Here is a 26271-nt window from a genome sequence, read left to right as displayed (position 1 = left end):
TGAAACTCTTTGTTCTGTAAGGGTAGCTGACATCCGAACAGTGTTTAAGTTTGCGCCTATGAAGGTAATAGACTGGCAGGGCGATAAGGATGACTTTTCGAAGTTGATTGAGATGCCTAAATGAGAACAAAGGTCTATTGTGTAATCCCTGGCTTGTATAAGCTGATGCCTGGTGGTGGCTGACAGGAGCCAGTCGTCGAGATACGGAAACACCTGGAATCCTTGACGTCTCAGGTGAGCCGTGACCACTGCCATGCATTTGGTGAACACTCTGGGGCTGTAGTGAGACCAAAGGGCAGGGCTCTGAACTGGAAGTGACTGGACCCCAGCCGAAAGCGGAGAAATCTCCTGGAGCGTCTGTGAATTTTGATGTGATAGTACGCATCCTGAAGATCTATTGAGCACATCCAGTTGTCCTTCTGTAAGAAGGGCAGAATTGACTGAAGAGTGACCATTCGAATCTTGTCTTCCTGACAGACTTGTTGAGTCTGCTGAGATCCAATATTGGTCTCCAGTCTCCCGTCTTTTGGGGACCAAAAGAACCTTGAGTAGATTCCGGGCTCTGAATGGTCTATTGTAACTGGCTGAATGGCTCTTTTGCAGTAGTTTTGCGATTTCTAACTCTGCAATCTCCCTTAGACCGGGTGGTACATCTGGAAGGGAACTTGAGGGAAGGGACTTTCCTCGAAAGGAATTATGTAACCCTTGGATATGATCGACTGTACCCATCTGTCTTGAGTGAGGGAATGCCAGGCTTCTGGGTACAGTGATAATCTTCCCGACTGCCTCCAAGGAGGGACAGCCGGGCAACACCTCAGGGATGCTGAAAGGGCTTATCAGAGAGAGGCTCCCTGTTTCCCTGGTTCTTGGACCCCTCTGCCTCTAGAGCGTCTGTTGTTGTTACCCCTCTGCCTCTAGGGGTAAACTGACCACGTGAATCCGGCGTGACTCCTTGGGATTTCTGGAACCACATCTTCCCACCCTTCTGTCCTTTGGGATAAGGCCTAGAAGGGGTGGAAAAACGGACTCCAACAGCAGAAAGAGTCTTGCCGTCCTGCTCACACCTGGTCAAGGTTTCCTTCACCTGAGGGCCAAACAAAGCTGACCCATCAAAGGGAGAATTTGTGAAGGACGCCTTAAAGGGATCCATAAAATCACATAGCCGCATCCAGGCTTGGCGTCTAAGAGCCACACCTGTGCCTCGGCTCTACTCTTCCATCCGCAGCATAAGATATTAGCCGCATGGAGGAGTTAGCAATGGAATTGAGGGTTCCTAGCTGCGAAGCAATCTTTTCTTGAGCCCCTGCAGCTGTAGGATCCTGAACTACTTCTCCCAGCTCCTTCAGGATATCTCTCTGGAGTCTGGTGAAGTGACAAAAATAATTCAGCGAACGCATAGCGAAGGTCGCTGAGGAAAACATCCGCTTGCCGTACCTATCCATGGTCCTAGAGTCCTTATTAGGAGGATGGACGGGCACGGAAGAATCTGCAAGTTCCTTTTTGGTGGCCGCAGCCACCACCATGGCATCAGCGGGGACACCCTTGGTAAGGAATTGTTTGTCACTCGGGGCAGTGATAAATTTTGAAGGCCTCCTAGGGACTGGCTCTACAGAGTCAGGAGCTGCCCACGCCTTTCGTGCAATAACTTGCATAAGGGGTCGAAGGCGGAGACACCCAGGAGGTGGAGGGCCGAGATCCAAACGCCTCTAGGTATACTGACTCATCCTCAGAGGGATTGTTGGTGGGCCAGTTTCCCCTCTGTTTCAGAAGTTCTAGGATGTCTGAGAAGGAGACATCCTCAGAGGGGATCTAGGGATCCCTCTGACTCATCAAAGTCATTATCCAAGTGACAGACTCGGGGAGTCTACATGCTTCCTCTTACAAGTCCTCTTCCTAGGAGGATCTCCCGAAACATCAGGAGAATCCTCGGAAGAGGGGAAATTCCCAATGGGGAAACCTGAGGCGGAGGATCTCTGGGTCCTGTAGCAAGAGAAGTGGCAGAGATGTCAACAGGTACTATAGAGGGAGGAGCTACGGAACAGACTGCTGACTGATACCAGTGGCCAGTACACTCTTCATTACCTCGAATGCTCCCCTCCCAGGCAGGTCCGAGAGAACCCGCTCGAAGAGCTAGGAACTCCGGGACCACCGAAGGGAAGTCTCCGAGGCAGATGTCGGAGCCGAGCTCACCAAGGCCGAGGCTCCAAGGGAAGAGCGGGCTCGGACAAGGGTCCGATGCCACTCACCCCCTCGGAGGAGACCATGGAAGCCCGACCACTGAATCCCTCTAAGGAAGAGGAGATAAAAGTAGAGGCTGAAGGAACAGAAGGGGTATCCGTCCTCCAGCCGTAGCAGTAACCATGCCGAAGACTCCAACTCCAAACTCTGGGGTAGAGTTGAAGGAGGAACTGTAACGGGGTGTGGGCCAACAGTCGTCTGCTGAGACGGACTGTGTAGCATTTGGGCCAGTACCTGTGACTTGAGTAATCTACTGACCACTCTCTAGGTCATGATCTGACAACCTGGATGACCTTGAAGATCGGCTCCGATGGCTCCGTTCCGATAGAAGAGGCGGAGCCGGAGCCGAAAGTATCGGCTCCAAGGAAGGAGACCTCGACCTCTTCCTGGAATGAGCCATCGGAGCCGATACTACAGATCCTGTCGGCGCCGACTTCTCGGAGCCGACAGAACGTCTCGATGTATCGGCTCCAGCCGGAGCCGATACAGCCACCAAAGTAACGGTGTCGGAGCCGATCGGAGCCGACACCGATGCCTGTGCCACATGGGTGTCGGAACCGATCGGCGCCGACATCGAAGTGGACAATACAGATTCGGCACCGATAGCCATCGGTGCCGAAGCTTTGTCAATCAGAATCGGCTCCAGCCGAGCCGATCTCGACTCAATGCAGTCGGAGCCGAGGGCGCAGGCTTAGATACAGAAGCCTGGGCGTTGGCAGGTTTTGTTGATTTTGGTGGAGCCGACTTAGCCGGAGAGCCCTCCGGCGTAAGAAGGCCCCTAAGAATCAACTTGTTACGTCTCTCCTGCAGGACTCTCTGGCTGAAGGAGTGACAAATAGCACAGGAGTCCTGCAGGTGAAGAGGGCCCAGACAATACAGGCAGAAGTGTGACCGTCTGTCAGAGACATCTTCTGACAGCACGAGTCACACTTCTTAAAACCTGAAACCCTCTCCTTTGACATGGTGCCGAACACACAATACACACACACCAGTCAAATTAAATTAAATTAAATTAAACAAAATACCAAGAGGTATTCTATAAAACACCAACACACACACCCTAACAGGGGGGGGATGGGATAGGGAATTGACTAACAAAATTAAAAGAGACAGGGAATTTCTGTCAGAAAGGGATAGAAATTAAATTTAAACTATCAAAAAATTAGTTTTAGACTAAAAAAGGGGCTTGAAAAATCACAAAAGTGAACAACTTACCAGGAGCTGGTAAAAAGAAGACCTCCTAAGCGAAGCGGCAAACGAGATCTGGGTACTTACCGCCTTGCATCATGGGATATGGGGCTGCCTCGAGCTGGTAGAAGAAACTCTCGAGCTTAGCAAGTGCCGAGTCGGAGCCGAGGGATCGGCTCCGAACCCATCAAGCAAGAATGAAGGCGAGATTGACAACTTAACATCTGGTGTTAGCCTTTTGGGAGGCCCAAGCAAGTGAAAAGTTGGGGCCCCCCTTGACACTTCCAGTCTAAGTATCACTCTTTGGAAGGAACCACTCCTAAGCAACATTTTAGCTCATGCTAAAAATCTTTAGGAGTACTGTGCACAGACTGAACTGAAGTTACAATGCTCTTACATTACAAAAGGCCTGTCTACCACACTAAGTTGGCCTATCCTACAGAGAGACATTCACAGTAACTGGCATTTAGATGCAATGATGTTACATTACAACAACTATGTACCAAGCCGGCCCCAGTGAAATCATGCCCTGGGCATGGGACTCCACATCACCCTCTCATTACCTATTGCTTCCCCATTGTACACATCCTCCAGTGCTCTCCCCTGCCCCTCTCCATCCAGGCCTCCCACACTATACAGATTACTTTTTTCCTCCCTTTTCTCATATTTTATCTTACTCTTCACCTTTTTCCAGAAGACATGTAAACAAGCTTTTCATCCATTGATTGCTGCAGCAAAACCCATTACTGAGGAAATAAATTTAGTGTTACTGTTCATCTTTAATTTTTCTTGCATCCTTTCAACACATCTTAAATGACTGATACTGCACAGTAATATATGTGTAGGAAATAAATTAATTAAAAGGGAGACCTAGGCCCCCCCAGATGCCATGGGGATTTCAGATGCTCTAAGATGCATTTTAAAGCATTGTTACAAAAGTTTGATCCATAGATGGCCGGAACAAAAAGCACAATAAGGAAATAAATTCCGTCCTTTGTTTTCTTTCAAGGAAAAAGCAATTTGAGTTCAAGGCTTCATGCTGACAAAATAGTAGCTTACAGTAAATTCAGAATTCAAATGCTTCCTAGGATACATAAATCTTTAGTGAAAATGCTTCCTCACTACTTGCCAACACTCACCCTCTATAAGTCCATCTGGTGTGAGACTGGAATGAAAGCTAAGACACAAATGGCAACTGTCATACATTTCAAGTGACTGCTGTCATACATGCACACACCATGTCTCCTCATCCCTACTTTCTGAAGGCAGCCACCTTTCCGCGTATCTTTGATGTCAGTATAGAGCAAACCTGAAAGAATAACAAGAATACAGTATTGTATTTCAACTTGTTGTCAGAGGCATATATAAAAAAAATGACCACACTGTCCCCAGCCCCCACAAGAGCTATAGCAACCTTCTGTGCAATTCTTTGAGGTACCATTGTAAGACAATTAAAGTAATAATGACAAAACCATCACCAGCCCTTCACATAGCCTACAGAAACTATCTCTGCACCCCTTTGAGCAGGGCCAGATTTAGAATACATGGTACTAAGAACAAACGCCACCAATACTAAGTCCATGTCAAAATCTATTTATAGCCACGGATGTGGAAAATGTGAAGCCCTTAGCGGTCCAAGGGACTTTTCTGTGGTATATTTTATGCCTTAATTTTGAAATATAATGTCTCATTAACTGCATTACTACTGCTATCCAGAAGGAAATTGCAGAAATGCCGGTTCACCTGTGACATGTCTTTGGGGTGATAGAGGAAACTAGAGCAAACAGGTGAACTCTGAGATCAGAACAGTATGCAGACTCTACACAAAAAAAGACATAGCCAAAAATTTCAATCAGAGCAATGCACTGTGACATAGCAGGGCTATTCACTGCACCAGTGTCAATAAGCAGATGCTTTCATACACACCCTGTTCCCAACAAACCAAGTTGCTACACTTACATACACTGCAACTACTTTCTTCCCCCCTACATAGGCATAATGGCAATGATGATATTTGTGATGGAAAGTAAAGAAATTACAGCAAATGTGTTACTCTTATATATACTGCACCTCCCACAAACACAAATATACACATATACAAAAAAGAAGTTATGACTTAACACAAGTTCCACCTGTGTTGTCGATCTTCATGTTGTTCTGATTGTCTAAAATGCCTAGTTCTGTCCAGATAAATATGTAGCTGTCTGTGCATGTCCAGAAGATGCAAGCAGTATTCGCCTTTATTAGAAACATTTGAGAAGAATACAGGAAAGTCTATAGATTGATTGATAATGGTCTCTGAAATCACTTTAGGAAGAAAAGATGAGTTTGTTCTGAGTGACCCTCTGTCTTTATGAAAAACTAGATAAGGGGCTTTACAACATAGAGCCTGTAATTTGGAGAATCGTCTTGCTGAGGTGACAGCTCTAAGAAGCAACGTTTTCCAAGAAAGAAATTTTAAGTCACAGGTAGCTGCAGGTTCAAACAGAGGAAATGTAAGAGACTGCAACACAACAGTCAAGTCCCATGGTGAAAGAGGATCCTTGAATGGAGTCTTTAAATGAATGGTGCCCTTAAGAAAACCTTACAAAGCCTGTGGGATATTAAGGGCTGATCACCGAAACTGTTACAGAAATTTGAAATAGCTGCTAAAATAACCTTAACAGTGGAAGCAGAAGCTCCTTTACCAAAGATGGTAGCTAGAAACTCTAGAACTTTTTCTACTGGCACTGAAAAAGGATCCAAACCATTATTAGAAGACCAGATAGAAAGTCTCTTCCATTTACTATGGTTGAGATTCCTGGTGGATGGTTTATGGGATGCTAACAAAATGTGTATACAGGAGATGGGATGTCATTATGCCTGGCAACTATGGAATTGGAGAAACCAAGCAGTCAGCTTAAAGGTCTGCAGACTGGGATGCACAAGTCCCTGAGGATGAGACAGAAGGTCCAGAATTGGGTCCAGAATCCACAGATGGCAAAGCAGATGAGGCCAAAGGAAGGGAAACCATATTTGTTGAGGCCGGTAAGGTGCAATGAGAATTATTTTGTTTCTCAACCCAGCTGCATTCTTGAAGGAAAGAGGGATCAGAGGGAAAGGCATAAAGGAGACCCTGGGGCCAATTGAGAAGAACAGCATCTCTTGGGGACTCCCCCTGAGGTGGAATTAGGGAAAGTAGCTTCTGCACTTGTTGTTCAGGTGTGAGGAAAATAGATCGCAGCAAGGCTGGCCCCAGCGAAGAAAAATCTTCTTCCCCACTCTGGAGTTTAGAGACCAATTGTGAGGCATGAGGATACACCTGCAATTTGTCCGCAATCACATTTGAACTCCCCGGGATATGCTTTGCTATCAGAAAGTGATTGGAAGTTATGGCCCATTGCCACACTCGAAGGCTTCTCAACACAGCGGATACAGCTTGGTTTTCCCCCTGTTTGTTCATGTACCAGACTATGGACATGTTGTCTGACTAAACAACTATTGTCCCTTGAGGTAAGAAGGGATGAAATGCTTACAACACTAGAAGCACTGCCTGAGCTCCAGAACATTAATATGCAGATTTGCCTTGGAGGGGGAACACTTGCCTTGGACTGTCTTCCCCAGATGGATGCCCCCTCCTCCCCATCTGGGAAGCATCCATGGTCACTATGGCCTTGGACTGAGGGAGGACAAAGGAATGGCCTATAAGAATCTCTTTGGACTGTATCCATCAGGATAGGTCATTTTTGCATTGGCTGAGTATAAAAACTAGGTGATTCATGGGGTGGGTTAGAATAGACCACTGGTTCGCAAGCAGCCATTGAAGAAATCTCATGTGAATCTTGCCAGTGGGACTAATGTGATCGCTGCTGCCATGGAGCTCAATGCTTGCACAATTTGCTGAGCCACTATTTTGCTTGAATGAAGAAAAGGGTGAACCTGCGATTGTATTTTCTCCAACCTGTAGAAGGGAAGGGATGCCACACAAGACAGAGTGTTGAGACGACCTCTGATGAATTTCATACTTTGAGAAGGGGTCAGATGAGACTTCACAAGATTGACTGAAATGTCCAGCTTTTGAGATAGCTCCAGAATGAAGTTCATTGTTTGTAGAAGTAGATGCAATCTAGTAAGGAAACACCCAGAATCCATGCAGCCTCAAATGTGCTGTGACCACTGCGATGCATTTCGTGAGCACCCCGGGGGCTGTGGTGAGACCAAAGAGCAGCACTCTGAACTGGTAATGACTGGCTCCCAGCCAGAAGCGGAGCAACTTTCCTGAGGGTTTGTCCATCTTTATGTGGTAATATCTGTCTTGAAAGTCAACAGAGCACATCCAATCGTTTTCCTCTAAGAAGGGAAGTATTGACTGAACCGTGACCATCCAGAATTTTGACTGCTGGACAAATTTGTTTAGAATGCTGAGATCGAAAATTGGTCTCCAGTCCCCTGTTTTCTTTGACACTAAAAAGAATCTTGAGTGAATTTCGGATCCTAATTGGTCTGGTGGGTCTTTTTGGATGACTCTTTTTTCCTAGCAGCTTTTGTATTTTTAATGCTGCTTGATCCCTCTGGCTGGGTGGAATGTCAGGAAGTCTTGCTCAGATTCTTGGGTAAAAGGTGAAGGGGACTGAATAACCTCTGGAAATAATCTTTAGCACTCAGGCACTGGTAGTTACACATTCCCAGGCAGTTGGGTGCAAGGAGAATATTCCCCCGACTGCCTCCAGAGGCAAGCAATCTGGCCCCCTTTCAGGAGCGCTGATAAGGGTTGACCAGAGAAGGACTCCCTGGAATCCTGATTCGGTGGACCGCCCCACCTCTGTAACTCCCCCCTCTGCCCCAAAGGGAGTCCGTACCACGTGTGTCCTGGAAAGGCTTCTGGGCCTTCTTGAACCACATTTTGTGACTCCTTTGATTCCTGGAGTAGGATCATTGCGGAGTGGAAACACGTACTCCCACAGCAGATAGAGTCTTTCCATCCTTTTCACAACTGGACAGAGTTTCATTAACTTTGGGCCCAAGCAATAAGGATCCATCAAAGGGAGCACTGATGAAAGAAGACTTGAATAGCTCTGCAAACTCACACAGGCACATCCAAGCATGTCATCGAATAGCAACACCTGAACCTGATAACCTGGTTGCCCCTTCGGCTGCATGCGCAATGAGCCTCATGGACAAGTTTGAAATAGACTCCAGGGTAGCTAACTGGGAGGCCACCTTCTCTTGAACCCCTCAGCCACTGCTCCCATCAGGGTATCTGACAGCTCCTTGACCAGATCCCTCTGAAGTCTAGTAAAGTGTGCAAAAAAGTTCAAGGACCTGATGGAAAAGGTCGATGATGTATAGGCCTGTTTCCCAAATTTGTCCATCTCCCTGGACTCTCAGTTAGGGGATGAACAGTAGAACTTTCCTTGGCTAGTTCTTTCTTGGTGGCAGGCGCTACCACCATGGCATCAACTACTAAACCCTTTCCCCAATGTGGATGGTCCTCAGGGGTGGAAAGTATTTTGTCAGGTCTCTAGGGTACAGGTTCTACAGAATCAGGAGACTTCCAAGCCCGCTGAGTGATCAATTTAATTACATTGTCAGCAGGTGGGGTCACCCAGGAGGTAAACGGGTGAGCACCAAAGGCCTGCAAGTACACGGATTTCTCAGAGGAAGGGTTCTTTGGGCTTTCAATCACCTATCTATTTTATTACTTCAACAATTTCTCCGAAGAAGATGTCTTCGAGGGGTGACAATGGGGAACCCTCACCTTCATCGAAATCTGTGTCCTCCTTGACGGATTCAAGGTGTTTCTTCTTACACAATCTCTTCCGAGGTGGCTTTTCAGTGGAAGCATCTGAAGAGGACTTGGAAAAGGGTATGTCTTTAGTAGGTACATCTTGCTACCTTGGAGCTCCCTGCCCAGGGGTAGAGGTTGCTCATAGAACTGATAAACCTGGAGTCAAAGGGTGAGACTCTGGTAACACAACAGGAGCCACCTAAGACAAATCAGTGGCTAAGGCTCTTTCCATGGTTTGAAAGGCAGGATACCCCTGAGGACAGATGGAAGCCCAAAACCGAAACAGACAGACTCGGGATCAGGGTCACAGCCAACCCCAAGAGACCCATCTGACAAACCAGAACTGAGGACAGGACCTCTGTCTGTGCAGCCCAAAGAGACAAAATCAGAGGTGACTTGAACCCCTCAGACCTGATGGCAAAGACATGGTCTCGGGGACCCATTGGTCCCAAAGGCACCAACGGAGTCAGAGCGGTACCTGACATAAAAGACAAAAAGGTTATCGGTGCCAAAGTAATTGGAACCTGTGAAGTTGGAGTTGAGAACTCTAAAGCCTGTGAAGAGGTTAGAACAGGAGAGTAAGAATAGGTCGTGGGAGAGAAACCCCCTGCACCAGAAGGGAGAGAGGCCTGAGAAGATGAGGGAAGACCCTGGCTGTCAGGATCTGATCCACCAACCTTACTATGTGAACCTCTGAGAGACTTCTGATGGAATGAATGGATAATCCAGAAGGAGACTCGGGTCTTTCTAGAAAGGGGATAGGGAGTTGCCCAAGGGAGGGATCAATGGAGGGGGAATAAGTGGTCCTGGGCTGAGTAGAAATGTCAATCTTCAGCACCATCTGCGGAGCCATGGCAGATATCAGAGCTGACACGGTAGCAGTGACAATCAGTGCCAGTGTTGGAACCGTAGCCAAAGTGGGAGCAGTAGGAGTCATAGTTTGAGTGGGTGTTGTGGTCGGTGTCAATGGCACCGGTAAGGGTAACAGTGCCGAAGATTCAGTCTGTTCTGAAAGCTTCAGAACCTTAGATTTCAGTTCTGAAGAGGAACCTACAATTGCATGCTTGTGCTTTTTAATGGCCAGTGCTGAAGGAGTTGCCTGCACAGAATGGAACGTTTTGGAACCAGAGGCCGAAGGACACTGGTCGGCCTTGGACAAGCCTTCTTCGAAAGGGGCTTTAAGAAGCCCTTTGAGAATAAGCTTATTTCTGTGTTCTACCAGGACTCTGTTACTGAAACCCTGGCAGATTGTACAGTCAGTACTTAAGTGGGGTGCCCACAAATAATATACACAACAATCATGGCCATCTGAGTTTGCCATTTTCCTGCCACACTCTTTACATTGTTTAATTCCAGTAGTGGAGCTTTTAGATTTTTCTGCCTTCACCCTAAATAAAAACACAGTAGACGCAGAAGTAAAAGAAAGAGGAGAAAAAACAACAAGCAGTCACACCACAAAGGAAAGCATTACTAGCAATGGTAGGAAAGATTACCTAATGGTAAAGTTGAGGGGTGGAAGGAACTACCAACAATTGTAGTGGAGATTAACAATGGTAAAGGGAAAGTTAAAACACATACTCAAACTAAGTGTAAACCAGAAAAAATAAATAGTTTTAAGGAGTTTAGTGATTAATAACAGAGAAAAAGGACAAAAAATATAGTTTTACTTAGCTACGAGAGAGCAGTTGGCTGACGCATCCTGCTGTAAGAGCGGAAACGAGACCTGAGGTAATGTAGAGAGGGGCATTGTGGGTGGACTTGTAGCTTGAGAGATTTTTTGGCTGACACGAGCTATTTAAAGGCCAGATTGGTTCCAAGGATCGGAACCATAGACCTAAAAGTCAAGAATAGATGAAGATTGCCAACATCAGATCATAAGTCACAGCAATACTAGTCAAATACAATGCATTTGCATGACACTACTACTGCCACACTAGATCAGTGACTCTTAACAGCAGGGATAAGTTATTTGTATCCACAGATGGTCTCTGTACCCATCAATTAGAAATACTTTATTTACTGTACACTTTATAGGTTCATAGATTAATACTAGGCTAGCTGCCCTTGCGAGCCATTTTAAGCCTAGCCAATTATCCCTTGGTTCATAGGTTGGTACCAGGCTATCGACCCTATGGCCTATACAAGACTAGCCATAGCAATTCCCTGGCTATTTCTTCCCACAATATTTACTTCCCTTTAGACATCTGATTGTGGTGAAATAAATAAATAATAATGATAATGATCACAATAATTGAAGTTTGCTTCACACAGAAACTCAGCAATCACAGTAAAATATTCCATCTTATTTCACAGAAATGTACACTTGTAGTGCAAAGCAGTATTAGTGACTTTTTACAATGAGAAAATGAGAACAGGGTCAGATGCTTTCATCCATTGATAGCTTCCACTCCTACCCAACAATTATAGCCATTTTTGTGTATTTTTCAGATCTTGGAATGTAATAAAAATTATGGTCATGCAATGTATTTCAGCTAAGTTCCAAAACAGAATAACCATTAAGGTATTCAAAGTTGCTTCACACAAATTGCTTAGTCCTATAAAGCCAGAATAATGAGCAAACAGCAGTTAGTGGTTTTCTCCTAAAGACAATCACAGCAAATCTCAGATGCCCAATTTCCATCAAATAATCAAACAAGTGCCACACAGTAATGCATTTAAATAAGTCAGTCTATACTTCTGTCTTCAAATATATAACACTACATATCCTTACATTCACTGCTGCAGTATTCTTAATGATATGGGATTCTCTGTCATGGAATACTGACATCCAGCCAGTCTTCCAAAGACTTCTGAATTCAAAAGGTATTATCAACGTCACCACATGCTCCCTGCATAATGTAGGGCATAAAGGTGACGTTCAGGTTTACCAAAAACAGAACTACTTTGTCGCTAGTCTGAACGTATCTTTTACACCATTAGTCTGTTTACCTGCCAGATGAGCACATTTTCGCTCATACTTCCTATGCCTGTTTGCTGTTTATGCAAGAAAAAGGTCCCATTTAGGATTTTTTTTCATTTTTTGTGTTCCTTGAGGTTAAAGTCATCCAGGAAGGGTAAATGCCAGTGCGTGAGACAGATTCCCCACAGAGACCGCCACTATAAGTGTCTTTTGTGCTTAGGTGCTTCTCATGACCATACACCTTGTTCTATTTGCCAGGTGTTTGTTCCAAAAATCCTTCACAGTAGACTTTTTTCCTTTTCCTTGTATCTTGAGAACCAGCATCTTAAACTACATGCTAAATATAATATGGAAGGAATCTCCCGCCCTAAGGTTCAGCCGTTAGGGAAGAAGAAGGTGAAAAAGGTATGACCAGAATCTTCTGCTGTCCAGCCTCTGGCAGGTGTTTCTCCAGAGGTTGTTACAAATCCAGAAGCTCATCCGGCTTTGTTGTCAGATTTCCCAGCTGCGACGGTGTTGGAGGCCGGTGAGGATCCAGCTGGCAGCATGTCCAAAGAGGCTTTGCAGGCATCCATCTCGGATGTTCAGAGGGAAGCACGGTTGATTTTTTCTGAGGGGCCTAGTGGAGTTTTTCAGTTTTTAGTTGGGCAAGAAGTTCCTGGTATGGTTCTCAACTGTCGTCCTGGATGTGAGTCTTCTCAGGACATTCCCTTAAAAAAGAAACAAAAAATTAAACACGTTTCTTCTGCTTCTAGGGATCCACAAAGTGAGTGGCAGGCTTTTACTCATGGGTTATTTTCTGCCTTAATGTCCTTAAAGCCTCCTCATGGGGTTTCAGTTCCTGCTCCTCCTTGGTCCTCTACTCCTCTTAAAAGGCCTACAGACCAGGATTCTTCTGAGGAGGAGTCGGATTCTGCTGACAAATCCCTAAATTATTCTACTCCAATTCCTTCTCCTTTGGACTATGGGCCAGAGGTGAAGGAGGACTCTATCATTCCTGATGTTCTTTTGAAGGAAATTTCCCTTGGGGACACACTCTCTAGGATGATGGATATTTCAAGTGGGATTGTACTCAGGTCTCTGATATCCATAAGAGGTACTATGAGTTGTTAAAGTTGAACTCTCATAAACCTGCGGCTATTCCTCCTGTTTTGGCTGCTTTACTGGATGCTTTCTCCAATGCCTCTCAGGTGCCTGATTCTCTCCTCCCTGCTCCCAAGAACCTTGACAGGTTTTATAGGGTTCTTGTGGATTATTTTTTATATAAACGTCTTGCTGCTGACCCCTCAGTAGTGTCTGTAACCTTTGATAAGCCAACTCAGTTGCTTCCTTCGCCCAAGTTATTGCCTTCTGACAAGAAAAGCAGAACTATGAACAGGGTAAAAAGGTTTACACTTCAGTTACCCTAGCTTTTAGGGGTATTAATTATCAGACTTGTATGTCTAGGTATGTGCTGGCTCTTCTTTCCCAGGCATGTCAACTTATATCTGATTTTCCAGACTCTGAGGGTAAAACTTCTGATATTTCCATACTAGGGACTTCCTCTCAAGTTGTTCATCATTCTATTAAATGTAGTTATGATGTGGCAGATGCCTCTTCTAGGGCTGCTGTTTTTGGTTCAGTTATGAGGAGGTATTTTTGGCTTAGGCTTCTACCTCAACCTGATTATATTAAAGCTAAGTTGATGGATGCTCCTCTGGATTCTAAACTTTTGTTTGGGGAAGCTGCTGCTGGTCTGTTTAAGTTCCTTCAGGATATGGGTAAGGCCTTACAGGAACTTAAACATGTGTTTGTTTCTCCTGTGCCTAAATTTCAGAAAAACTGCCCCGCTAAGCCTGCCTTTGTTTGTAGGCAGTCCCGTTCTTCTACTAATGGCAAGAAGAGTGGCAAATGGACTACTCCTGCTAAGGCTATTCAATTTTCAGGAACTCCAAAGCCTTCCTTTGTGAACAAAGCTGCGTGACTATCTGTCCCTTCCCAATCACATTACACTTTCTCTTTGCCTTTCTCTTTCTTTTCCAGTTTGGCTTCAGATCACTCAGGATTCTTGGGTTCTGTCAATCATTCGTCAATGGTACTTCATGGTATGGAAATCCCGTCCTCCTTTTATGGGCATTCCTCAGCCTCCTCAGGAATATTTTCCCTTTTTGCTATATGTTCTTCAAAATATAATGCAAACAATAAAGGGGAAAGTGGACAGCCCTGCCTGATTCCTCTACTCAAGCAGAAATTATCGGAGAGGACCACACCCACTTTAATTCATGCCTCCGATCCCTCATATATTCTTCTAATCAACCTTATAATTGTATCAGGGAAAGCAAATACTTCCATTGCCCTACTCATGAAGTCTCAGTCTACTCTGTCAAATGCTTTCTCTGCATCAAGACCCACCAATAAAAGAGGTACTTTCTTACATTCTGCTTCTCTCAGGATTATCAAGGTTCTGTTAATATTGTCAGATGTTTGCCTCCTCTTCACAAAACCACACCGATCCATATCTATCAACTTTGGTATCACTTTTGCCATACTTTTAGGCATTGTAGACATAAACACTTTATAATCATGGTTTAGTATTGAAATGGGCCTGTATGAAGCAGGATCCGATGGATCTTTACCCTCTTTAGGGGTCACCATTACCACTGCCTTCTTCCAGGATGCTGGTACTTCTCCTCCCCACTGTTAAACAAAACCTTTCACATCTTTATCAGTTTTTTCCCTCCTAACTTCCAAACTTCCACTGGAATCCCATATATTCCTGGGGACTTTCCTGTAGATTGGTTATACACAGCCATTTTTATCTCATCCCTTCCTATCCTAACTGTTCGTAATTGAGTCTCATCTACCTTTGACTTTGGCGTATTTAATTCTTCCATAAACATTTCCATTTGTACCTTTTCTTGATTTCCATATTTCCCTGGTTTATACAAATTTTCATAAAATGTCTGAAATATTTCTAATACTTCTACAGGGTCTCTTGTTATCTTCCTTGTTATAGGTTCCCTAAGCCTGGTGACTGACCTTTCCACTTTCTGTAGCCTGAGTTGTGTTAAAAGTTTTTGTACTCTAGAATTATTACCAAAAAACAGTTGCTTAACAGCAATCTTTCTAAACTTGTGCATATTATCGAGGTAATCCCTTATTTTTTGTTTAGCATTATGCAGCTGCTCCTTTTCTTGTTCTGACAGATTCTCTCTATTTTGCAATAAATTTAACATTTGTCAGCCCATCTAAATAATTCTTGTTACTGTAAACCATATCTCCCTTTCTTTTATTTCCAATCTAGTTTTAAGCTCCACTTAAATTTTATCCCACTCCTTAGCTATGTTTTCAGAAGATAATTCTATCTTCTCTAGTAGCTCCTGAATTAATTCGACAATCCACTCCTTAAATTCCTCTCTTTTCAACTGATAGGTGGGAAAGCGCCAAGTGTTTCATTTTTATTTCATTACCTTGCATTTTTCTTTTAGTTATTATTAGTGCATGATCTGAAATAGTTACTGGGTGTGTTTCAAGACCTTCAATTAAATGCACATGTTCCTGTGAGATATAATATCTATCTAGCCTAGTTGTTGTATCTCTGTGAATAATATGTAAATTCACTCTGAACTCCTAGTACTGAATTCACATATTCCATGCCAAACATTTTGAAAAATGTCTTTAAAAATCTATCCTGCCTTGTTATATTTTCCCTTTTAGGACCCCTAGACACATCTTCACTGTTGCAGTCCAAATTCCAGTCTCCACCTAAAAGTAATAATCCTTGATGAAAGCTGATTATTTCTCCCAGAATTTTCTTAAGCTCCATTACAGCAGTTTTAGGGGGGATGAAAATTCATGCCAGTGTAATCCTCCTCCCTAGCCAGTAACCCCTTAGTACTATGCATCTTCCATTATTATCTTTTTTTCCCTCTTCTATCACTATTGGAGCTCCTCTTGCAAGTAATATAAGTACTCTTTTCATTTGGCCCAGATATTCCACTGAATAACCATCCTGAAAAGCTTTCTTTATCAAATTCACGTTTGGTTCTTTTCAGGTCTGTCTCCTGTAGCATAGCTATTTGCACTTTATATTTTTTAATATAGTTCACTACTCTCTTTTTTATATTTATCTGTAAGACCATTCAGATTGAAAGACATTACAAAAAGCATCATTTTCTTACATAGTTATTACTACCACCTTTTATATATAACTGCTCTTTTGCTAAATGTCTAGTTTCAACTTTTATGTTACATGTATATACTGTTCGGCAGGTTGGTCTTTTATACAGTTGTTTCATGTCATATCCATTTGCACCTATGTCACATCTTACAAAACTTTTTGTTTTTTTGAAAGCCTTCTTTAATATCTCTTGTCTCAGGGTAATATTCAGGAGGTGCCTGTGTCCCAAAGGGGGAAAGGGTTCTACTCCCAACTGTTTCTAGTGCCCAGAAAAGAGGACACTTGGAGATCTATTCTATACCTCTCTCATCTAAACACTTTAATAAAAGTACCTTCCTTTCAGATGTTGTCCCTTCAGGTTCTGTTTCCTCTCTTGCTCCCTCAGGCCTATATGGTGTCTCTGGATCTCAAAGATGCTTATCTCCATATTTCGATTAATCCTGTATTCAGGATGTTTTTGTGTTTCTTCGTTGCTTCCTGGCATTTTCAGTTCTCTGCTTTGCCCTTTGGCCTTTCTACTGCCCCAAGTGTGTTCACCAAATGCCTGTGATTGTCTTTTGCAGACTTCAAGAGATCCAAATATTTCGTTACTTCAGTGACCTGTTGATTCAGGTGTCTTCTCCAGAAACCCTTTTGCAAAATCTTCATTTTGCCACATCCCATCTTCAGAGCCTGGGGTTCACTGTAAATTTCAAAAATTCTTCTGTCTCCTTCTCAGGATCATGTTTTTCTGGGTTGCATGATTCAGACAGTGCCAATGCTTGCATCCCTGCCCCCTCCAAGGGCCTTAACTCCCATTTCTTTCTTTCATACTCTTCTTCCTCTGGCTTCCATCACAACTAGGGAGTTTCTGAGAGTTCAAGGTTTCATGGCATCCACCATTCTGATGCTCCCTCTGGCCAAACTTCATATGAGAAAGTTTCAGTGGTTTCTGACGTCAGTGTGGCTTCAACATGCTCATCCTCTAGAATCTGTAGTTCCTCTTCTTCCTTACCTCAAACAGGAACTTCTATAGTGGATTCAACAGTTGTCTCTGAATCCAGGTTTCCCTTTTCATCCCAATCTTCCCCTCTCAGGAATTGTTCAAAGATGCCTCAGACATGGGATGGGAGGCAACTTTTGGCTCCCTAAAGGTACAGGGGGTGTGGTTGCCTCATCAGCAGAAGGAGCACATCATTGTCAAAGATATGAGAGCCCTTCTTCTGGCTCTTCAGTCTTTTCAATCTCTCTTTTCTCCAGGGCCTCTCAAAGTATACACAGACAATATCACAGTGATGGGGTATATCAACAAACAGGGCGGAATGAGTTCTTATCTTCTTTGCCAGTTGACACTTCTCATATGGGATCTTGCTATCACGTGACTCTTCAGGCAGTTTATATCCCATCCAGTCAGAACATTGTGGTAGACACTCTGAGCAGGTCCTTAACTCAGTACCACGAATGGATGCTTCACAGGGATGTGTTTCTGGACATTATCCACTAGTGGGGTACTCCTCAAGTGGATCTTTTTGCCTCCTCTCTGAACAGATAACTTTCTCTGTTTTGTGCCAGAGTTCCAGATCCTCTGGCATGGAAGGTGGACACCCTTTCAATCCCTTGGAAGGGGATGTTTCTTTATGCATTCACTACCCTTCCTTTTATTCTGAAAGTCCTGTTTAAAATCCAACAGGATGCTCCCAAAATCTTGTTGATGACTCCCTTTTGGCTGCAATATTACTGATTCCCTCTTCTTCTGCATCTAGCCAGGGACAATCATCACAAACTACCTCACAAGATAGATCTAATCACATAAGACAAGGGATCACTTATCCATCCCCCCCGTGCACGCTTCAGCTGACACTGTGGGTGATAGGATTTTGATTCCTCATAGACACCTTTTCCTGAGGACATGCTGCAAGTCCTACAGGAGGCCAGGAAACCTACTACTAGGAAATCCTACTTATCCAAATGGAAGAGGTTTTCCTTTTGGTGTCTCTCTCATAACCTGGACCTACTTACTGTGGATGCATCTTTGTTTCTCTCTTATTTGTATGAGTTGCTCAATGCTGGTTTAGCCTATTCTTCTATTAAAGTCCACCTATCAGCTATCTCTGCTTGTTTGCCTTTTTTCTCCTCCTTTAGCTGCTAGAGTTGAGGTAAGACAATTTTTTAAAGGCATGCTTAATATCAGACCTCCCATGAAGCCTGTTCCTCTTCCCTGGGATGTTAATTTGTTTTTGAGAAAGTGACTCCGGTTCTTTTTGAGCCTGCTGATTCAGTTTCCTTGCAACATTGCTCCTGCAAGACCGTTCTTTTGTTATCATTTACTTCTGCAAGACGATTGTCTCAGTTGCAGGCCCTTAAGGCTTGTCCTGCTTTTTTGATTTTTCATGAGGATACATTATCCTTGAGCATTAATGCTTCTTTTATACTGAAGGTGGTTAATGAGCTATCACTTAAGCAGTCTATTAATCTGCCTACCCCCCCCCTCCCCAAACTGACAGTGAGAGGGTGCTGCATACTTTGGACATGCATAGGTAACTTAGAATTTATTTGAATATGACCAAGGCTATCTGAAAATCTGATCACTTCTTTGTTTCTTTTCATCCTAGATCTTTGGGGCTTGCTGTATCCAAGCAAACTGTTTCTTCTTGAATTTATATGGCTATTTCCTTTTGTTACACTTTTCATGGTAAGAGTATTCCTTTTTCAGTTAAGGCTCAATCTACTAGAGCCATGGCTTCTTCTGGTGTATTTCTCAAAGGCTTAGATACTAACCTTATTCATTGTAGAGGGACTAACCTTATTCATGAAGCAGCTACCCGGACTTCTGTGCATACCTTTACCAAGCAATACAAGTTGGATGGTATCTCTAGAGCTACAGCTGGTTTTGCTAGTTCAGTTCTTCATGTTTTTTTAGGGGACTTCTACCCTTTCCTGCTCCCAAGTTTCCTCATGAGCTTTGGCACTCTCCCATATTGTTAAGAATACTGCATCAGCTTTCCTGAAAACATTGGAGAACATGATGAACTCTCTGAACACCATTATATTGGGCGACTTCAACTACCCAAACATTGACACTGGGAGCACTAATCAAGCCCCAGCACCTCAGCCCAAAGGTTCCTGGAAATTATAAACTCAAATGCTATGGAACAGCTAGTCACCACTCCCACAAGACGGGACAGCATACTAGACCTGATCATTACCAACATGGGGACTCTATGCTCCACACCAGAAGTATTATCCCTCATTGGTAAGATCAGACCATAAATTAATTTCACTGGATGTCCACATCCCAACCCCACCCCCAGCCCGGAAAACCACAGTGAAAAACTTCTCAAAAGCGAACTTCTCACTTCTCAAAACCGCAGTGGAATCCTTCAAGGCCCCAGGGCCAGTGGAAACTACGGCCCAAACTGCAGAATCCTATATAAACTCATTCTACGGATATCTCCAGGAATGCATGAAGCATGTTATTCCAAACAAAACCAAGACCCAATCATACAAAGGCAGGCGTCCAGTCTGGTGGACCCCTGCCATAAATAAACTGTACAACAGAAGGAGGAAGCTACTACATGATAGAGCAAAATCCCTAATAGGGAAGGCATCTCTGATCAGTACTAGCAAAAAATTACGATCCCTCATAAAATCCTCCAAGGCCAGCTTCGAGAGAAAAATTGCACAGGACACCAAAGACAATCATAAGGCTTTTTTCAGTTATGTTAGGAACCTGGGATGCAACTCCCAGACTTGTTCTGAGTTGATTCTAAACGACAAAAAATACACTGAACCCACAGACATCGCCAATATCCTGGCAGACAGGTTCAGTGCAAACTCCCCCTCCCCCAAAGAGCAAGTATCTATCCCGGCAGAGGGCTGCCTCCCAAACATCTCTGATGCTCAGGTGAAGGCTGCCCTCTCCAAAGCAAAAAACACTGCTTCCATGGGACCAGATGGCATCCCAGGTTGCGTCCTACATGAACTCCAAGAGGAACTAATCCCTCAAATAAAACAGCTATACAATCTCAGCCTCACTACAGGATATGTGCCCACAGAATGGCGTACAGCAACAGTGGTCCCACTCCACAAAGGTGGAGCCTCTACGGACCCTGGAAACTATCGCCCCATAAGCCTGACTAGCTTAGTCTGCAAGGTCATGGAGCTCATAAACAAAGACATTGGGAACCTACAGACACTAGATCCTACCCAGTTCGGCTTTGTCAAGGGCAGATCCTGCCTTTTGAACCTGGTTGACTTCTTCGAAACAGTCACCAAAGCCATAGATGAAGGGAAGGTAGCCCACACAGCCTATCTGGACCTTGCAAAGGCATTTGACACAATACCCCACTCGGGCATCATAGATAAGCTATCCAGCTTAAATATAAACAACTATGTCACAAGATGGGTCGCAAACTGGCTCAAAGAAAGAACCCACAGAGTGAGAGTTGCTGGAGCCATGTCAGACTCGAAACCGGTCACAAGTGGCATCCCACAGGGTTCTGTCCTGGGACCACTCTTGTTCGGTATATACTTTTCCGAGGTACAGTCAAATGTGGGAGGACTATGGCTCACCAAGTTCGCAGACGACTGCAAACTGGGCGCCATAATCGACTCTCCAGCTGACACAAACATCCTTCAAAAAGGTCTCACAGAGACAGATAACTGGTGCCAGCGTCATGGTTTAAAGCTAAATGCCAAAAAATGTATAGTCATACCCTTTGGCAAAAACAATGTGCCCACAAATTACCACATAGGCGGAAACCCATTAAGTACAGAGAAAGTTATTAGGGACCTGGGGACCCAAGTTGATAGCAATCTCTTCTTTGAAAACCACATTGCCAAAGTGGTTAGAAAGACCTTCTACATAGCCCACCTCATCACGAAGGGTTTCACATCTAGATCAAGAGAGGTAATCGTGCCCCTTTATTCATCCCTCATCAGGCCCATCATAGAATACAATGCCCCTTTTGGGATGTACCTTACCCGACACCTGCAGCAATTAGAAAGACCCCAAAAGTATCTCACCAAGAGGATCAAGGGTCTCAAACAGATGCCATATGCTGCTCGGTTAAAAGCTCCAGCTCTACTCAGTTGCATACTGGCTACTTGGAGGGGATCTATGCCTGACATACAATGCTACGTCAAATCCAGAATTAATGGACATGCCCCACCTCAGTAAATCTAAATCCCTTAGAGCCACACTGAGGGACTTGAACCTCAGCACAGAAATAAATAGAACTTGCTGGAGGGACAGGTTCATAACCCAGAGGCTCCCTTCGCTCTGGAATAGAATTCCAGTTCATGTGAGGCAGAGCACCTCACTGAATCTCTTCAAGAAGAATCTCGATAGGTGGATGGGGGATCGTAGGTTTGTCCCAGGGATTACTCCCGTGTCACTATTAGACAGAGGCACAGTAAACTAAACCATAAAAAGGGCACAGTATACTCAAATCAAGGGGTGGCGTAAGCCATACAGAATCGGGCTAGGCTTATAATTGCCCCAGGGCAGATAGCTTAGTATGAACCTATGAACCTATGAATATAAGGACATAGTACAGTTGTGTGAAATATTACCATAATGGTAGATGTCTTTACCTTCCTGGTTGTACACATTACCTCTTGAGTTCCTTAGACTGGTGTTCCTCCTGGGGCAATCAGTTCTGTTTTTGGTAAGCCTGAATGTCACCTTTATGCCCTATGTTGTGCAAGGAGCAGATGGTGACGTTCGGCATACTTTTTAAGTTCAGAGGTCTTTGGAAGACTGCCCGGACATCAGGCTTCTGGGGCAGGGAATCCCATATAGTTAAGAATACTGCAGCAGTGAAAGCAATGACATCTGCCATTATGGTAAGATTTTACAAAACTGTACTTTCTTACAGTACAGAACAGTGAGCAAAATGTTGACCACTTTCAATTTTACAATCAGCTACATACAGGAAGTTTGGAGCATGGGTAATTACCGTTACTTTCTGATGAATTAGTATGATTCAGTATTATTTATCATGTACTTGCAAAGCCCAATGTACCATCACAAATCTAATCTTCTCAAACACCATCCATGGGCTCCTGATAGGAAACAAACTTTTTCTGATTTCAGAAAAACAGCATTTGACCTTGTGAGGACTAACTGACCTTGTGAAGACTAACTGACTACTCCACCACCTTCACAAATGTGGAAAAGCACATGGATAAAAGACTGGCAGACATAACAGCCACAAAAAAGTTAGTAATACACATTTCACACAGTTATCTTTTTAGTTAAGCAGGAATCTGTTACCCCTGTTATCAAAGGCTGTTAATAACCTTACACTAGACTTATCCTTTGACAGATAGCATTAATTCCAGACAATGATGTAATATTGGGACATGTGATGTTATCACAGCAAGAAATACTGATACAACATCTTCAAAGGGACTTCAGAGATACACTTCACCTATGCCAGAAAAATGCATATCTACTTCCCTACTAAGTTCCATTACTAGTCTCTCTCTCGTTTTTCCGTTACTGTTAGTAGTCTTCCTTATTCTGCTTATAGCTAAAGTTGTCTAATTATAGTAAAATTTATATATATACATGTATATGGGTCTACATTTCTTAATCGAAATTTCAAAATCTCGAACAAGAAACGTAGAAACCCACTTAAGCAAAAGTGCACTACATCAAAAGTGCACTTTCACAAATGTTGATTCAGCAAATCGGAAAAATAAATAAATAAATAACTTTAAACACTATTTTGCAGGGGGGCAAGCCCCCCTGCACCACCCCCTACTTAAATATACTAACTCCGAGAACGCACTACAGTGGGGAAAAAAAGAAGTTATGTACTTACCATAACGTTCCATCTGAGTAGGTAACTTCATTTGTCAGCAACCTGTGGGTTACGGATCCGATACAAATTCGAGCTGGCAGCATACCAAGCTAAAGATCCGAGCTCCAAGCTCCACCCCCTTACCCATACTATCCTGCAACCTCCTTCCAATCCTCAGATCCCGTTTGCCACCTGCACAAACCACAAAACAAACTAACAACCTGAGAAGACCTGACTCAGATACAAACAAAACCCGAGCATCTAAACCTCGAGTTCAGCTAAATAACTATTCCGGTTAGGGGGAAGGAGGGAGGGACGGTTGCTGACAAATGAAGTTACCTACTCAGATGGAATGTTATGGTGAGTACATAACTTCTTTATCTGAAGTAGTTAACTTCATTTGATCAGCAACCTGTGGGACAGAGTCCCCAGCTACCCGAAATCTTGGGAGGCCTTCAAGAAAGAATATTCCGGAGCACTGCAGAGCCAAAAGCAGCCCTTCCTCTAGGCACCAAATCTAGCTTAAATGAGAAATAAAGGTATGAGAGGATGCCCCGGTAGCCGCTGAACAAATGTCATCCAGGAAAACTCTAGACCAGAATGCAGCAGACATTGCCATAGAATGCATAGAATGAGCATGACCTCCCCTTGGTTCTGGCAAGCCAGATTCTTTATATGCTAAGAGAATACAACTCGAAATCCATCTGGCAAGAGTCACTTTAGAAATTGGTTTCCCTAGAAAAGATTTTGCAAAGGAGATGAAAAGTTGGTCAGATTTACGTAAGACAGCCATCCTGTGTAAATAAAAATGCAACTGTCTGTGAACATCCAGTAAATGAAGTTTGTATTCCCCTTTGTTCTGGTAATTGGGGGGGAAAAAACAGCAAATTAATGGATTGATTAATGTTCATCTCAGAAGCAACTTTGGGAAGAAAAGAGAGATTAGTCCTGAGAGATACCCTATCCTTGTGAAATACAAGGTATGGAGGTTTGATAGAAAGAGCCTGAAGCTCCGACACTCTCCTGGTTGAGGTAATGGCTACCAAAAAGGGCGTCTTCCATGACAAGAAGTTCAGATCAATGGAAGCTGCGGGTTCAAATGGAGGCGCGACTAACGCCTGAAGAACCAAGGTCAGGTCCCACAGTGGGGCTGAATTTCTAATAGGAGGTCTCAGAAAAAAAGTACCTTTTAGAAAGGCCTTACAAATTCTGGCAGCAGAGAGAGAACCAAAGTTGTCCCCAATATGGAAATGGGAAAGAGCAGCCAGCTGAACTTTTACAGTAGATGAACTGGCCCCTGGTGAAAAATATGAGACAAGAATTCTAGAACCGCTGGGATTGGAGCGGTAAAAGGGTCCAAGTTCTTATGTGAAGCCCAAATGGAAAAACATTTCCATTTGCTATTGTAAATCTTCCTGGTAGAGGGTTTATGCGCAGCCACCAGAATAGACTTGACTAGGGAAGAGATACCGGGAGTTCTGGCAACTAAGGGAACTGGATCAGCCAAGCTGAGAGCTTGAGCTCGTCCAGATTCGGAGGGACCATTCCCGAGAGGTGAGAAATCAGATCCAGTTTGGGATCCAAGATCCAGAGAGGAGCTATGAGATGAGACCGTAGGCAAGGGAACCAGACTTCATGAGGCCAGAATGGGGCTATGAGGATAATCTTGCTCCCCAACCGATGAGCTTTCTGCAAAAATTTTGTCATCAGCGGAAGTGGTGGATCCGCGTAAAGAAGACCGGGCGGCCAAGCATGGACTAGAGCATCTCTGGGGGCTTCCCCTAAAGGAGGAATTAGAGCGAAAAACTCGCTGCACTTCACATTGGAAGGCGATGCGAAGAGATTGCAGCAAGGCTGACCCCACTTGAAGAAGATTTGTTCTGCTACGGAAGAATTCAGAGACCACTCGTAATGGGATAGGATAGTTCTGCTCAATTTGTCTGCCAGAATGTTGGCCTGACCCGGAATGTGCATCGCTAACAGGAAGCGGTTGGTGGAGATCGCCCATTCCCAAACTCTCATGGATTCTCGGCAAAGAGGGTAAGACCTGGTTCCCTCCTGCTTGTTGATATACCAGACCACCGACATATTGTCTGACTAGATTGCAATAGTCCCCGGAGGAAGGAAGGCATGAAGGGCCTGCAACGCTAAAAGGACCACCCTCATCTCCAGTACATTTATATGCAGAACGGTCTCTGTCTGAGTCCATGTGTCTTGGACAGTCCTGCCTGTACAATGCCACCCCCACCCTAGGCGGGAGGCGTCCGTAGTCACGGTGGCCTGGGGTAGGGGCATAACAAAAGGTCGTCCTTCCCGAAGGGTTCGGGATTGGAGCCACCACATGAGGGAGTTCCTGCAAACCCTGCTGAGGGGAATTGGTAGGTCTAGCGGATGGTGTATAATGGACCACTGGACTTGCAAATTCCACTGTAAAATCCTCATGTGCAGACGAGCATAAGGGATCAAATGGATCGCTGCAGCCATGGACCCCAAAGCTCTCAGGACTAACTCTGCTGGGGGAGCAGGAGACTGAAGAAGAGCTAGTACATGTAGGTTCATGCTGTGAAGCCTGTCTGGTGTTAGGAAAGCCTTGACCTGAAGAGAATCTATTCTGGCCCCTATAAAGTCTATAACCTGAACAGGTTGGAGAGATGACTTCTTGACATTTATAGTGATCCCCAACTGGGATGATAAATGGAGGAAGAAGTCCCTGGCTAGAGAGAGTAGATGCTTGGTGGGGGCGGTGAGGAGCCAGTCGTCTAGGTACGGGAAGATCTGTATGCCCTGTAGCCTCAGGTGGGCCGCTACAACTGCCATGACCTTGGTGAACACCCTGGGGGTTGTGATGAGACCGAAGGGTAGGACCCTGAAATGGTAATGACAGGCTCCTAGCTGAAAGCGAAGAAACCTCCTGGACTGTCTGTCCATGAGAATATGGCAGTACGCATCCTTGAGGTCTATGAAGCACATCCAGTCCTCCTCCTGCAGAAGGAGCAGGATGGATTGGAGCGTGACCATCTGGAATTTCTCCTTGGCAACAAAAAGGTTCATTGTTCACAGGTCGAGAATCAGCCTTAAGTCCCCTGCCTTTTTTTGGCACCAGAAAGAACTTGGAGTAGATGCCTGATCCAGACTGGTCTGGGGACACATGCTGGATGGCTCTTTTTTCTAACAGCTTTTCCATTTCCAAAGCCATGGCCTCCCTTTGAGC

General features: G+C 44.3%; 1 protein-coding gene across 1 annotated transcript in view; it reads right to left on the bottom strand.

Annotated features, from left to right (window-relative positions):
* Window positions 1-4660: 4660 nt before the first annotated feature.
* The window catches only part of LOC122794473 (DNA polymerase nu-like), a 1294839-nt gene continuing 1273228 nt past the window's right edge, over window positions 4661-26271 (bottom strand). Inside the window, exon 14 of the mRNA XM_044062895.1 lies at window positions 4661-4735. Within this exon, the coding sequence (XP_043918830.1) occupies window positions 4679-4735 (57 nt within the window). The 3' untranslated portion in view covers window positions 4661-4678. The remainder of the gene's footprint in view (window positions 4736-26271) is intronic.

The sequence above is a fragment of the Protopterus annectens genome, chromosome 2.part1 (assembly GCF_019279795.1).
Source record: "Protopterus annectens isolate FY-2018-M chromosome 2.part1, PAN1.0, whole genome shotgun sequence".
Classification (NCBI taxonomy): domain Eukaryota; kingdom Metazoa; phylum Chordata; order Ceratodontiformes; family Protopteridae; genus Protopterus; species Protopterus annectens.
The sequence above is the reverse complement of the archived record's forward strand: the minus strand, read 5'-3'. Positions and strand labels throughout refer to the sequence as shown.